Source organism: Oryx dammah, unplaced genomic scaffold (genome assembly GCF_014754425.2).
Source record: "Oryx dammah isolate SB20612 unplaced genomic scaffold, SCBI_Odam_1.1 HiC_scaffold_13, whole genome shotgun sequence".
In the NCBI taxonomy this organism is placed as follows: Eukaryota; Metazoa; Chordata; class Mammalia; order Artiodactyla; family Bovidae; genus Oryx; species Oryx dammah.
In genome coordinates, this window is record NW_024070197.1 from 22026427 (window position 1) to 22041460 (window position 15034).

The 15034-nt window shown below is 37.2% G+C and overlaps 1 protein-coding gene across 2 annotated transcripts in view; it reads right to left on the reverse strand.

Moving 5' to 3' along the window:
* Positions 1-15034, reverse strand: part of ZNF507 (zinc finger protein 507) — a 43550-nt gene continuing 28516 nt past the window's right edge. For both annotated transcript variants that reach the window (XM_040253772.1, XM_040253771.1), the window contains 2 exons: positions 4773-4907; positions 1-4644 (listed from right to left, as the gene is read on the reverse strand). In XM_040253772.1, the coding sequence (XP_040109706.1) occupies positions 4275-4644; positions 4773-4907 (505 nt within the window). In that variant the 3' untranslated portion in view covers positions 1-4274. The remainder of the gene's footprint in view (positions 4645-4772; positions 4908-15034) is intronic.

A 15034-nucleotide genomic window follows, 5' to 3' on the forward strand; every position in this document is an offset into this window, starting at 1 on the left:
TTCATTTTAATATTTTATTTAATCCAAAATATCCCAAATATCATTTCAACAAGTAATCAATATAAAAAGCTATCAATGAGATACATTTAAAAAAATATGTCTTCAGAACTGTTGTATATTGTACACTTAGCATCCTAGTCATTACAAGCGCTCAGCAGCCACATGTGGCTGGTGGCTACCAAACTGCATATGTTCTATGTTCTGGATCTTCCGTGCTGGGATTTCTACAGCTATCTGGAGGTTGGCAACAGTGTTGGGATTTGGCTCTTGAAAAGACAGGGGATATAATTATGCTGCCTCTGGGAGACAGGACAAGGGATTAAAGCTTTTGGGAAGAAATATGTGGCCTCGGACATTAGCAGTTGAGGTAGCCCGTGATTCTAGGGCAATGTAACTAGACCAATGATATAGTCAGACTAGCTTCACTTGCCAATGCAATGAATCAATGCACATGCAAAATGCTAACTGCCGTTAAGAGAGCTAGTCTTCAGCACTTAGACTGTATCAGAATTTAAAGCATATATGGATGTGGAAGATAGCTGTGAAGCAAGGAAAAAAAAAACTTCAAAAATTAAATTGAATTTTTAAAAAGATTAAAACAATCTAAATGCTTTTTCAATTACCTCTGTCCAACACAGTATAATGCTAGTCACCAATACTTTAACATGTTACTAAGAGGCAATCATAACCCTTATTTTAAGCCTGGAGAAGTTCTTCATTATTTAAACCCAAATTTCTAAGTGATTAAATCAACATTTCCAAATTAAGAATGGACATAACTTCTTGTTAATAAAACTTAGAGGCAAGTGTTTTTAACAAAAAATTTATTACCAAAATACAATATTAAAGTCAATACATGACAAACTCCTGTAAAGCAAAATAAATTATTCTAACATTGTACAGTATTTCCAAAGGTAGTTAAAGAAGCGCTAAGACCTTGCTTCACTGTTTATTGAACAGATAAACTGTTCTACCATGAACACAATCCTAGAGTTTTAGGCGTTAAGGCATGCAGCTTGATGTGCAGGATAATTTTACAAAATGCAAATCATCCTATTTTAATAAAATACAGTGTCAGAATTAACTGTAGTCTTTACATGTCAGTGTTTCGGAAATTTTCAGACTTTGGCTATAGAAGCAATGCCGTAGTGTTACACAATACTTATTTCTTAAAAAAATACATGTATTCATGTTCATGAATATCAAACTCAAATTTCTATTAAATATATTTTATAGAATATTACTTAGAGCACCTTGCTGTACAATAAAAAAAAGATTAAATAAGTGTCTATGAAAACTAAAAATATAGTAAGTCTCAATAGAGAAGCCTGCTTGTCTCTGTCAAGCCAAGTACATTGCAGGAAGATACAATGTAAACATAGGTGCCCACCTCTTGCTTTGTGAGAAGAGACAAAAAAACAAATAGTAGCAAAGCCACTGATAGCTACCTCGAATAGACCAAAGATCTAGAATAAAGGCTTCAGTCAGTGTCACTACACTGCGCTGGTTGGACTCAGAACTGGAAGTCTACAGGTCAACTGGAATATAGGCATGGTACTGTTACAACACTGGGGATACCAACCATATTCTGGATTACTAGAGAAAGAGAAAATGATAGAGCCCTGATAAAATATTATTTATAATGATCAGAATGCATCATCTTCCCCCTCCCCACCTCTGCCTTATCCAGTAAGTTTGTTTTAAAAACTATGTTCACTATCAAATCTTAGAATTTAAGTGTTCAGCATGGAAAACAGATACTGAGTTTTCTATAATAAAAGATCGAGTACCAGTACATGTTATTCCTATATAAAGAGAATTCCTGCTGATTATTTTAATACCTATTTCTTCTAGAATTAAAATTGCATATTTAGTCTTCGTCAGTACTTTTAGAAATACTCAATTGTTCTTGGTGGAGACAGTTAACTTAAGGCTTGTCACAAAACTGTAATGGGAAAGTACAGAACATTTTTGGTCTATGGTTCCTCCTACAGGCCAGGAGAAAGCTTTTGGAGATATTTTAGGCTAGAGTCAGATGAATATTTACAGACTTTTGAACTTATGGGTTAATTTTTTCCCCATGAGCTAGGGAAAATTTAAATTTGTGATTCCAAATGGAAAATTTAAGTAACAACCAATGGAAGTGGTTTAAGGAAATGAAGAAAGTTAATTTAAAAATTCATTGTTGAAATTTTGGAAATGTTTTTTAGTTATTAGTATTTTCCAAATGTAAAATTAAAGCCAAGCAAAATTTATGAAACAAAAAAATTCTTCTAAGGTTGTCAGTTTTCAGAATAATAGATTTTAATAAAGAAACACTGAGCCAGAGCCACCAGTAATGAAAAAACTGAGTGAAAACAATATAGTTATAATGGAACCATTTAAAATGTATCATTTGAATTTAAAATAAAATTTCAGTGTGTTTTACTCCTGAAAACAGGAGAAAATGAGAAAACCGACTGTATGGGGTCTTGGGTAATACAGTTTAATATACATGAATTCATCTTCTCTTTTAAAAACCAGATATCAGAAATGGATTAAATTTCACAAATAAAGCTACCTAAAATAAAGAGCTGCAAAGTTACAATCAATTCTGTTTGTTCAAATATCACCATCAAATGAGATTTAAAAAAAAAATCAGACAATATTTCAAGTGTCTGGCCTCGCTTAAGTAGTTCCTAATGCTATCTGAAAAATGTTAATTCATTCGACTCACACCTGGACTTTGGGAAGAGAATTCTTTCCTAAAATGTGTCTATGGAGGATCCTATTCAAAAGAGTCTGTTTCAATGTTTTCTAAGCTTATGAGTCACAGCCTTAGCTCTAGAGGATGGAAAGTCAAGGTGAGAAAGAGCACCATGAAGATGGCGCACTGCATGGTGCCCCGGCCGCTTTCTGATTTGTAGGCAGAGCTGACATTAACAGAACAACGCATACATAAACAAGCAGGACTACAGAAGCAAACCCAAAACCTCTGTTCTCTGTACCCTTTGAAATACGCTGTAATACAAAATGTGTAATTAACGAGAAGATTTCAACTATCTGATGGCAAGTTTTCATTGGCTTCCCATGTGTCCTATTGCACATCAAAAAAAAAAAAAAAGCAGTTTCCTGGATAGGAGAAACCCAAATGTTTTTTGTTATTAAAAGTTTTAGAAACACTCTGAATTTTAACTGTATTTTAGCCACACTTGGTTATACTTCGTATGCTAAGTATAACTAAATAAAAAACTAAAGGAAATAAAATCTCAATAGTAGTACTCATTTGAAGGGGCTTCTGAATTTCATCCCACTTCCCCTAAATGATTTTTATTTAACAGTTTAAACTATTTCCAAGGTCTCATGGCTAGATGCAGTTTCCTATTTTGTTGTTTTAACAGATTTTTTTAGATAACAAGCTTAGTCTAGTTTAGAAGAGCGAATTAGAAGGCCTATATAACTACTGAGAAAACTGGGGTTTCTGTCAACACTCTGAAAAGACTCTCTGAGAATTGCTCTGTGCTCAACTAGTCACCATTTTTATGAACCTTGAGTTTTGATTTGAGGTTGGCAGGAATTCACCTTTCTCCTCTTTTGCTCACAAGACATTCACTGTAAATTTAAGACAATAATTTACTTTGTAAATGGTTACTTATAATCTAGATTTGGATTTAGAGATCTCTTTTCTTTCTAAAGAGTAAAGTATTAATAATATATGTCAGGTTGAGTGTAGATTTATTCCTATCAATCTGGCGGAAGATTTGGATTGATCATCTCAAAGCCCTGTTATAATCTTTTGTTTCTTGTTGATACCAAAAACCCTCAGACACTTGCCTCCCATTTCTCACAAGAGGCCTGTCATCCATGTCAAAATTGAGAAGAAAGAAAACTAAGGTCTGCTTAAGACTGTGACACTTTAGTAACAGTACATTTTGGAATAGTTCCTGAAAAGCCCCTTCTTAACTCTTTTGCTTGCATTTCTACACTATAATAAGCTTTTAATAATAAATACACTCAAACTAAGAGGTAAGAGAAGGTTATTGTCAGGTTATATCTTTGCTGCCTCCTCAACCCATTTCCCCTCACTCAAAATGCTTAAATATTATCACCCCTTATCTATTTGGAATTTCTTTTATTACATTACAAATTTGGTTCCAAGGTACCATCTGTCATTTCCTCAAGAATCACACCTACTATTTCTTCTGTGTCTAGTAAGTTGCTGGAGAGCACAAAGGGCAGACTGCAGTTTAAAGGAGTCTTCCTCCGCTGGTTTCCTCTTTGGATAACAATTCCATCTAATTTGTGTTTAGAGTTGTGTTGTGGTCCTTATTTAGGATGATGTTTACAATTTCACCCTCATGCTCTTTCATATGATCCAAGAGATTCTCTTTGCTGGTAGATTCAAAACCACATATACAACAACAGAAGAGTAAAACGCAATACTCCACGCCAGGAGGGGCCAGACTGGAATTTTTTTCTAAACTGCATGAGGTATTACTTGCAGGGCTTAGCTTCTCATTCTCGTTGGGACCTTTGACTTCATTGGAAGCCTGGGGAATCAGCTCTGAGGATGACACCAAATTTTCTGAACTTCGAGAAGTGAGAGAATCAGCTCTTCCTTCACTGCTGTTTAATACTGTCTTTCCAGAGGATTTCCCCCGAATCCTTAAAACAAAACACATCAAATACTGAGTTGGTTATAACGCAGACTAGTAGATTTAACTCTAACTTTACAGAAAAAAAAAATATATGTAACAGTAATTTCTTTATATGTAATAGTGAAGATCGAATACCTGCCGCTTTGTGAAATTGCATCATTAATAGCCTTGTTTACTTGTTCGTAGTTGTAATTTTGGTCACTGGCATGCTTCCACATGTGAGACTTCAAAGAAGGAGGATGGCTGCACACATACCCACACAACGAACATCTGAAAAACCGACAGGAAGGAAATCAGATGATCCCACGATTTCGTAACTATTAAATTTGTTCTCCTGAGGACTTACTAGATATCACATTTCACTAAATCTAAGATGCCACTGATTATAAGAGACATATTGATATCAGAGGCTAAAATGTCCTAGTGCAGATCTCTCAGAATCAGTGAAATAAAAGTATTTTACATTATAAAGAAATAATAAGAGTCAGGACACAAACATCCCAAATTACTTTAGCTATTACAGTATTTGGAAAGATTTCTAATATACTAACATGCGAAATCTTTGCACTACATTATTTAACCACACACATTCACAAATAGACAAAATCAATTCTCTATAGTACTTTATTTCTTAAGAAAGCAAAAAGGAATTGAATAATTTTCAACATTAACTCTGTGCTTACTTATAAATTCACAGAAAATGTAAGTAGTAGTCCTGAAATGCTTCAACAATGTAGATTTCATAAGTAAAAGATACTTATCTTAAAGTTTCTAGTCCAAGTAACAATTGTTTGACATAATTGGGCACATTCAGTAAAATCTGAACTGAATAAACTACTTAAAAAAATTAACACATTATTTTTAGAGCATGCTTATGTTTATCCTCTTTTCCTTCTGTACCCAGTTCCTCCTATCATTAACATCTTGCATCAGTATGGAATACTTGTTTCAACTGATGAACCAGTATCGATACATTATTATTAACTAGCGTCTACAGTTTATATTAGGGTTCACTATGTTGTACAGTTCTATGTATTCTGATAAATGCATAATGCCATGAATCCATCATAATATCATGCTGAATACTTTCCCAACCTTAAACATCCTCTGGCACTCCACCTACTTATCCCTCCCATGCCCTAACCACTGGCAGTCACCAATCCTTTTATTGTCTCCACAGTTGTGCCTTTTCTAGAATGTTGGATATTTGGAATCATACTGTATACAGCCTCTTCAGACTGGTTTCTCTCCCTTCGCCATTTGCATGTAAGTTCTTCTATGTTTTTTCAGAGCTTGAGAGGCCCCTCTCTCCATCACTGAATAATATTCCACCAAGCTACCAGATTTGTTACTGTTTTCTATTTGTTGTTCTTGTTGGCTATTATTTTCTTCTACTCTTTTTCTGCCTTTGTGGTTTTCACTCAGCATACTGTATGATTCAATTTTTCTCCTTTCTTAGCATGTCAGTTATACTTATTTATTTACTTTATATTATTGGTTTCCCTAGTGTTTGGCAAATATATTTACAGCTAATCCAAATCCACCTTCAAGTACCACTATACTGGCTTCATGGATAGCTTGGGTACATTATGATAAAATAAAGACATCTAGCTGCTCCCAAGTTTTGTCAATTATGAATAAAGCTTCTATTAAACATTCATGTGCAGGGTTTTCTGTGAATATAAGTTTTCATCATTTGTGTAAATACTTAAGAGTAGAATGTTTATCTTTTTAGGAAACGGCAAACATACTTTTTAAAAGTCATTTTTATTAAATATTTAATTACCAATGTAACAAATCAGGTAACTTAACTGAACTCTTCACCACAACAAGAGAGTCAGCAGAGGGATAAAAGAACCACTTTGAGACATGCCAGAACATTCTGTTCTTAATAAGGTCTGCTCTCAGGAGAAATTATTTAACCAGAGCTTAACCTACTGGAGTTTTATCAGAACATAACTGACCTGAGGGAAAGAAATACCCAACTCCAGGACACTCCAGCTATCTTGTCAACCAGGGGCTGGGGAGGGACGGGGCTGAGAAGCACAGTTCACAGCCCAGAGGCACAGGCTCACTAAAAAACTGAGACCTAGTCATGGACAACAGAACGTTTTCCCTCCCTTTACTTTTAACCATCACATTTCTAAAGTCCTACTGACAGCAGAGCCTTTTACCCAGTTCATCATGCCTGATTAGCAAGAAAAAAATTATAAGACATACTAAAAGGCAAAAACCAAAGTTGAAGAGATAGAGCAAGCACAGGAACAAGAGTCAGATACAGCAGGATGTTGGAATTATTAGACTGCTGATTTAATACTATGATTAATAATTCTAAGAGTGCCAATGAATAAAATACATAGCATGGGAAAGCAGATGAGTAACAAAGCAGAGAGATGGAAATTCCAAAAAAGAACCAAAAAGAAAGAGATCAGAACCCTACAAAATGAAATTAAAAAAACAGATAACAGAAATGAGGAGTCCGATAATAGGCTTATCAGTGGACTGGATACACCTGAGGAACAAAATCTCTGAGCCTGAGGATATCACAACAGATAGAAACCTCCAAACCAAAAAGCAAAAAAAAAAAAAAAAAAAAAAGACTGGAAAAAACAGAATATACAACTACAAAAGGTGTAATCTATGTGTAATGGGAATACTAGAAGAGAGAAAGGAACAGAATAAATTTATTTTAAACAATAATGACTGAGAAGTTCCCTAAATTAAATCAGATATGAAACCACAGATACAAGCCTCTCAGAGAACACCAAACAGGATAAATGGCAGAAAGATTACACATAAGCCTATCAGTTTTGAACTACAGAAAACAAAAGAAAAAAGGAGCCCAAGGGAAAGACAAGCAAAGAAGAATTAAATCAAACTTCTCAGAAACAATGCAAGAAAGTAGAGTGAACTATTCAAAGTGTTGAGAGAAAAATCAACCAATGTAGAGTTCTGTACCAGCAACTTACTCTTCAAAAGTGAGCAGAAATAAAGACTTTTTCCAACAAAGTTGAAGTAATCTGTTGCTGGTAAATCTGTCTTGCAAGAAAGGTTAAAGAAGTTCTTTAGAAAGAAAGAAAATGATCAAGTTCAGAAATGTGGATCTACACAAAGAAAGGGAAAACGTCAGATAAGGTATGTTGCTGCTGTTGTTTCATCGCTAAGTTGAGTCTGAATTTTTGCCACGCCATGAACAGTAGCCCACCAGGCTCCTCTGTCCATGAAACTCCCTAGGCAAGAATACTGGAGGGTGTTGCCATTGCTCCCTCCTGGGGATCTTTCTGATCCAGGGATCAAACCAGTGTTTCCTACATAGAGAGGAGGATTCTTTATCACTGACCACCAGGGAAGTCCCAGATAAGGTGTAAGAGAGGGTAAAATAAAAGTTTTTAGTTTTAATTGATCTGAGAGATAACAGCTTATTTAAAATAATAATAGCAACAATATATTCGATTATGTATGCTTATGTATGTGTGTGAGCACACACACACACACACACACTCTATGTATAAGTGAAATCAAAGAAGTAATGCAGATAATGGAACAGAAGAATTAGGTTATTTTATTATAATGTACTGGAGAAGGCAATGGCACCCCACTCCAGTATTCTTGCCTGGAAAATCCCATGGACTGAGGAGAATGGTAGGCTGCAGTCCATGGGGTCGCTAAGAGTCGGACACGATGAGCGACTTCACTTTCACTTTTCACTTTCATGCATTGGAGAAGGAAATGGCAACCCACTCCAGTGTTCTTGCCTGGAGAATCCCAGGGACGGGGGAGCCTGGTGGGCTGCCGTCTATGGGGTCGCACAGAGTCGGACACAACTGAAGCTGGGATACCCATGAGGCCAGTAATGTTCCTTGAAGGTGGATTTGGATTAGCTGTAAATGTGTATGCCAAACCCTAGGAATCCATTAATGAAAAGTAAAAAAAAATTAAGTACAACTGATATGCTAAGAAAGGAGAGAAAATGGAATCACATAACATGCTCAATGAAAACCACAAAAGGCAGAAATAGAGTAAAAGAAAAAAAAAGAACAAGCACAGCAAATAGAAGACGGTAACAAATATGCAACTATGAATTCAACTATTATCAGTCATCATTTAAATGTCAATGGTCTAAGTACACCAATTGAAAGACGGAGATTGGGACTTTCCTAGTGGCTCAGGGGATAAGAATCGCCTGCCAGTGCAGAGGACAAGGGTTCAATCCCTGTTCTGTGAAGAGACCCCACTGCCATGAGAAGCCCACACAGCACAATGAAGAGTAGCTCCCACTCGGTGCAACTAGAGAAAGCCCACGCGCAGTCCCAGTGCAGAGCCCAACAGAGACCCAGCACAACTAAAAATAAAGAAAAAGAGGTTGTCAGGCTGGATCAAAAACAAGACCCAACTACATGTTGTCTATAAGAAACTCACTTTATAAAGACATGTATCAAATGGATAAAGAGTATCTAGAGTAAACCTAGAGGTAACATCATACTTAATAAGAAACTAAAAGCTTTCCTGATAAGTTTAAGAACAAAGCACAGATGTCTTGTCTCACCATGCCTTTTCAACACCATAACTGAAGTCCTAGTTAATGCAATACAAATGTGTGTGTGTGTACATGTATACGGTTTGTTCATGTATCACCTGACTGTCTACACAGAAAATCTTAAAGCATATGCCAAAAACTCCTGGAACTAATAAGTAATTACATCAGGCTTGGAGGACACAAGGTTAATATATAAAAAAAGTCAGCTGCTTTCCTATATTCCAGCCATAAGCAGTATTTGAAATTAAGAACATTTAATCCCACTTACCTTAGCAGTACTGAAAACAAAATACTTAGGTATAAAACTAACAAAATATGTACAAGGTCTGTCTTTATGAAGAAAACTACAAAACTCTGATAAATCAAAGAGTTATAAATGTAGAGAGTGTCTATATTCATGGATAGGAAGACTCAGTACTGTCAAGATGTTAGTTCTTCCCAACTTGATCTACAGATTCAATATTATTACAATAAAAAAACCAGCAAGTTATTTTGTAGATACTGACAAACTGATTCTCAAGTTTACATGGAAGGCAAAAGATCCAGAAGAGCCAACAAAATATAGAAGGAGAAGGATAAAGTTGGGAGTGTGCCACCACACATCCATGGAATCAATAAAAGATGAGTAGTCACCAAGGTTTGAGTCACTGAGCGGGAATAAACAGGTGGGATTCAGCTGATTTTTTTAGTGCAGTGAAACTACTCTATGATACTGTAATGGTAAATAGATGTCATTATAAATTTGCTCAAATGCACAGAGTGTGCAGTATCAAGAGTAAACCCAAATATAAACTACAGACAGGATTACAATGATGCGTCAATACTGGCTCATCAATTCTCACAAATGTACTACTTTGGTGGGGAATGCTGATAATGGGGGAGGCTATGAATGTGTGGGGCACAGAGTATATGGGAGATCTTTGTGCTTCTGCTTGATACTGCAGTGAACCTAAACTGCCTCTAAAAATTAACCTATTAAAAATAAGCTGACAGTGGGGCTTCCCTGACGGTCCAGTGGTTAAAACTCCACATTTCCATTGCAGAGAGCATCAGTTTAGTTCAGTCGCTCAGTCGTGTCCGACTTTTTGCAACCCAATGAACCACAGCATGCCAGGCCTCCCTGTCCATAACCAACTTCCGGAGTCCACCTAAACCCATGTCCACTGAGTTGGTGATGCCATCCAATCATCTCATCCTCTGTTGTCCCCTTCTCCTTCTGTCCTCAATCTTTCCCAGCATCAGAGTCTTTTCACATGCATCAGCTCTTTACATCAGGTGGCCAAAGTATTGGAGTTTCAGCTTCAACATCAGTCCTACCAATGAACATCTAGGACTATCTCCTTTAGGATGGACTGGTTGGATCTCCTTGCAGTCCAAGGGACTCTCAAGAGTCTTCTCCAACACCACAGTTCAAAAGCATCAATTCTTCGGGGCTCAGCCTTCTTCAGAGTCCAACTCTCACATCCATACATGACCACTAGAAAAACCATAGCCTTGACTAGATGGACGTTTGTTGACAAAGTAACGTCTCTGCTTTTCAATATGCTATCTAGGTTGGTCATAACCTTCCTTCCAAAGAGTAGGCCTCTTTTAATTTCATGGCTGCAGTCACCATCTGCAGTGATTTTGGAGCCCAGAAAAATAAAGTCAGCCGCTGTTTCCCCATCTATTTCCCATGAAGTGATGGGACCAGATGCCATGATCTTTGTTTTCTGAATGTTGAGCTTTAAGCCAACTTTTTCACTCTACACTTTCACTTTCATCAAGAGGCTCTTTAGTTCTTCACTTTCTGCCATAGGGGTGGTGTCATCTGCATATGTGAGGTTATTGATATTTCTCCCGGCACTCTTGATTCCAGCTTGTGCATCCTCCAGTCCAGTGTTTCTCATGATGTACTCTGCATGTAAGTTAAATAAGCAGGGTGACAATATACAGCCTTGACGTACTCCTTGTCCTATCTGGAACCAGTCTGTTGTTCTATGTCCAGTTCTAACTGTCGCTTCCTGACCTGCATACAGGTTTTTCAAGAGGCAGGTCAGGTGGTCTGGTATTCCCATCTATTTCAGAATTTTCCACAGTTTATTGTGATCCACACAGTCAAAGGCTTTGGCATAGTCAATAAAGCAGAAATGATGAGATATTAATTTTTTTCCCTCAAGGCCTACTATTCCAGTGACTAAAGTCAATAGACTAGCCAGCTTCTTCATATTTAACTTAGCTTGTACCTTTGAAGTTTCAGAGACCTTTATATAAAAGTTTTTTAAAACATGAAAAGCTTTTATAAAAAGAATATACATATATACATGGCGTTATTAAAATAATACTGCTATTCTTTTAATCTACTATAGAAGCCTGTTTTCCAGCATTTTATTCAGGATACTTGCATTGATAGTCCTAAGTGAGATTGGTATATAGTTTTCTGTTGCCCTTGCCAAATTTTAGTATCAATATTATTCTAATTTTATAAAAAGACTTTGAAAGCCTTTTTATAAAGGCTTTACATTAAAGAAAAAAGAAAAAACTTTTATAAAAAGGTGCTAGTGGTAGGGAACCCGCCTTCCAATGCAGGAGACATATGAGATGCAGGTTCAATCCCTGGGTCGGGAAGATCCTCTGGAGGAGGGCATGGCAATCCACTCCAGCATTCTTGCCTAGAGAATCCCATGGACAGAGCAGATTGGAGGGCCACAGTCCATAGGGTCTCTCAAGAGTTGGACACAACTGAAGTGACTTAGCAGGCATTGCCACGTTCTTCATGGGAGGCTTATTTTAGGAATGCAGAGAATTTAATAGGAAATATATTATAATAAATCATCATTTGAAAGGATCAGAAAGAGACAAGTCATTTTCACTGATGTTACTGAAGGAAAATTTGTATTATGCACAACTGAAGCAAAAACTAAAGCAGGAAAGTATAATGAATGTCCATTTCTCAACTCCAGTAATTACTGACATTTTGCTCATCTTGTTTCATGTATTCCCTCAAATTTCCCTGATTTCTGCAGAAATGGTTTATTTGAATGAGGATCCAAATAAGATCTATACAGTTATCCCTGGGTATATGCAGGGAACTGGTCCTAGGACCTCCCATAGATATCGAAATCTGAGATGCTCAAATCGCTCATGTGAAATGGTATGTATAGTACTATATTGCATTTGGTTGGCATACATCTTGAACTCTTTTAATATGTAATAATTCTTTCTTTTCCCCATCCCCCTCATGTCATTTGTATGTTGAAGACTCTAGGTCATCTGCCTCCTAGAACATTTCACAAGCTGTACTGATTACTTTCTGTTAGTGTCACGTTTCTATATTCCCCACATCTTTTTTTTTTTTTTTGGTAAGTGGTAGTGAGAGATCTAGAAAAGTTTCTAAACCTTTGCACTTGACATTTGGGCTAGACAATTCTTTATTGTGGGGGCTGCTCTGAGCACTGCACGATGGTTTCAGCAGCATCACTTTCCTCTACCCATTAGGTGCTGCTAGCATCTTCTCTTCCTCTTGTGACAACCAACAACATCTCCAGACACTGCCAAATGTCTCATCTGGGGACTACTGATATAGAGGTTTTATCAGATTCAGGGTTAGTTTTTTCCATTTCTATTCTTTTTCAAACTAACTTCGTGGGTACAGCTGTGTTCCCTACCACATTTTAGGAGGCACTTGAATCAGGCTGGTAACACCTGAACCCAATTAACACTCAATAAAATTTCTCACCAAAATATGCTAGGCAAATAATGCTTCAACATGAAAAAATGTATCTACCTAAACCCCCCAACTAGCATAAAGCTCCAAGCAGAAACATCGGAAGCATTCCCATTAAGCCCAAAAACAAAGTAAGGATGGTCACTATCCCCACGGTTATTTAGAATTGGGGAGGTATTTCGTTGTTGCTGTTCAGTCACTCAGTCATGTCTGACTCTTTGCGACCCCATGGACTGCAGCACACCAGGCTTTCCTGTCCATCACCATCTCCAGGAGTTTGCTCAAACTCATGTCCATTGAGTCGATGATGCCATCCAACCATCTCATCCTCTGTTGGCCCCTTCTCCTCTTGCCTTCAGTCTTTCCCAGCATCAGGGTCTTTTCCAATGGGTCAGTTCTTCGCATCAGGTGGCCAAAGTGTTGGAGATTCAGCTTCAGCATCAGCCTTTCTGATAGAATACTCAGGGTTGATTTTCTTTAGGATTGACTGGTTTGATCTCCTTGCTGTCCAAGGAACTCTCTGAAGTCTTCTCCAGCACCACAATTGGCAAGCATCAATTGTTTGGCACTCAACCTTCTTTATAGTCCAACTCTCACATCTGTATTTGACTACTGGAAAAACCATAGCTCTGCCTATACGGACTCTGGTCGGCAAAGTGACATCTCTACTTTTCAATATGTTGTTTAGGTTTGTCATAGCTTTTCTTCTAAGCAGCAAGTGTCTTTTAAAAAATTTCATGGCTATAGTCACTGTCCACAGTGATTCTGGAGCCCAAGAAAATAGTCTGTCACTGTTTTCATCTTTCCCCCTTCTATTTGCCACGAAGTGATGGGACCAGAGGCCATAATCTTAGTTTTTTGAAAGCTGAATTCTAAGCCAGTTTTTTCACTCTCCTCTTTCACCTTCATCAAGAGGCTCTTCAATTTTTGTTTTTTGCCATTAGTGTGATGTTATCTGCATAACTGAGGTTATGATGTTTCTCCTGGCAATCTTGATTCCAGCTTGTGCTTCATCCAGCCGGGCATTTCACAAGATGTACTCTGCATATAAGTTAAACAAGCAGGGTGACAATACACAGCCTTGATGTACTCCTTTCCCAATTTTGAACCCGTCCGTTGTTTCATGTCTGGTTCTGTTACTTCTTGACCTGCATACAGGTTTCTCAGGAGAGATGTAAGATGGCCTGGTATTCCCATCTCTTGAAGAATTTTCCACAGCTTGTTGTGATCCACATAGTCAATGAAGCAGAAGTAGATATTTTTCTGGAATTTCTTGCTTTTTCTATGATTCAACCGACGTTGGCAATCTGACCTCTGGTTCCTCTGCCTCTTCAAATCCAGCCTGTACACCTCGAAGATCTTATTGATTGCAGCACTTTAACAGCGTCATCTTTTAGGATTTAAAATAGCTTAGCTGGAATTCCATCACCTCCACTAGCTTTGTTCGTAGTAATGCTTCCTAAGGCGCACTTGACTTCACACTCCAGGATGTCTGGCTCTAGGTGAGTGATCACACCATCATGGTTATCCAGGTCATTAAGATCTTTTTTGTACAGTTCTTCTGTGTATTCTTGCCACCTCTTCTTTATCTCTTCTCCTTCTTTAGGTTCATACCATTTCTGCCCTTTATTGTGTCCATCTTTGTAAGAAATGTTTCCTTGATATTTATAATTTTCTTGCAGAGATTTCTAGTCTTTCCCGTTCTATTGTTTTCCTCTATTTCTTTGCATTGTTCACTTAAAAAGGCTTTCTTATCTCTCCTTGATATTCTTTGGAACTCTGCATACAGATGGTTTATCTTTCTTTTATTCCTTTGCCTTTTGCTTCTCTTCTCAGCTATTTGTAAGATAACCATCTTGCTTTCTTGCGTTTTTCTTGGCGATGGTTTTAGTCACCACCTCCTGTACAATCTTATGAACCTCTGTTGATAGTTCTTCAGGCACTCTATCAGATCTAATCCCTTGAATCTATTTGTCACTTCCACTGTATAATCGTAAGGGATATGATTTAGGTTATACCTGAATGGTTAAGTGGTGTTCCCTACTTTAAGTCTGAATTTGGCAATAAGGAGTTTATCATCTGATCAGTTCCTGGTCTTGTTTTTGCTGAATGTATAGAGCTTCTCCATCTTTGGCTGCAAAGAATATAACCAAT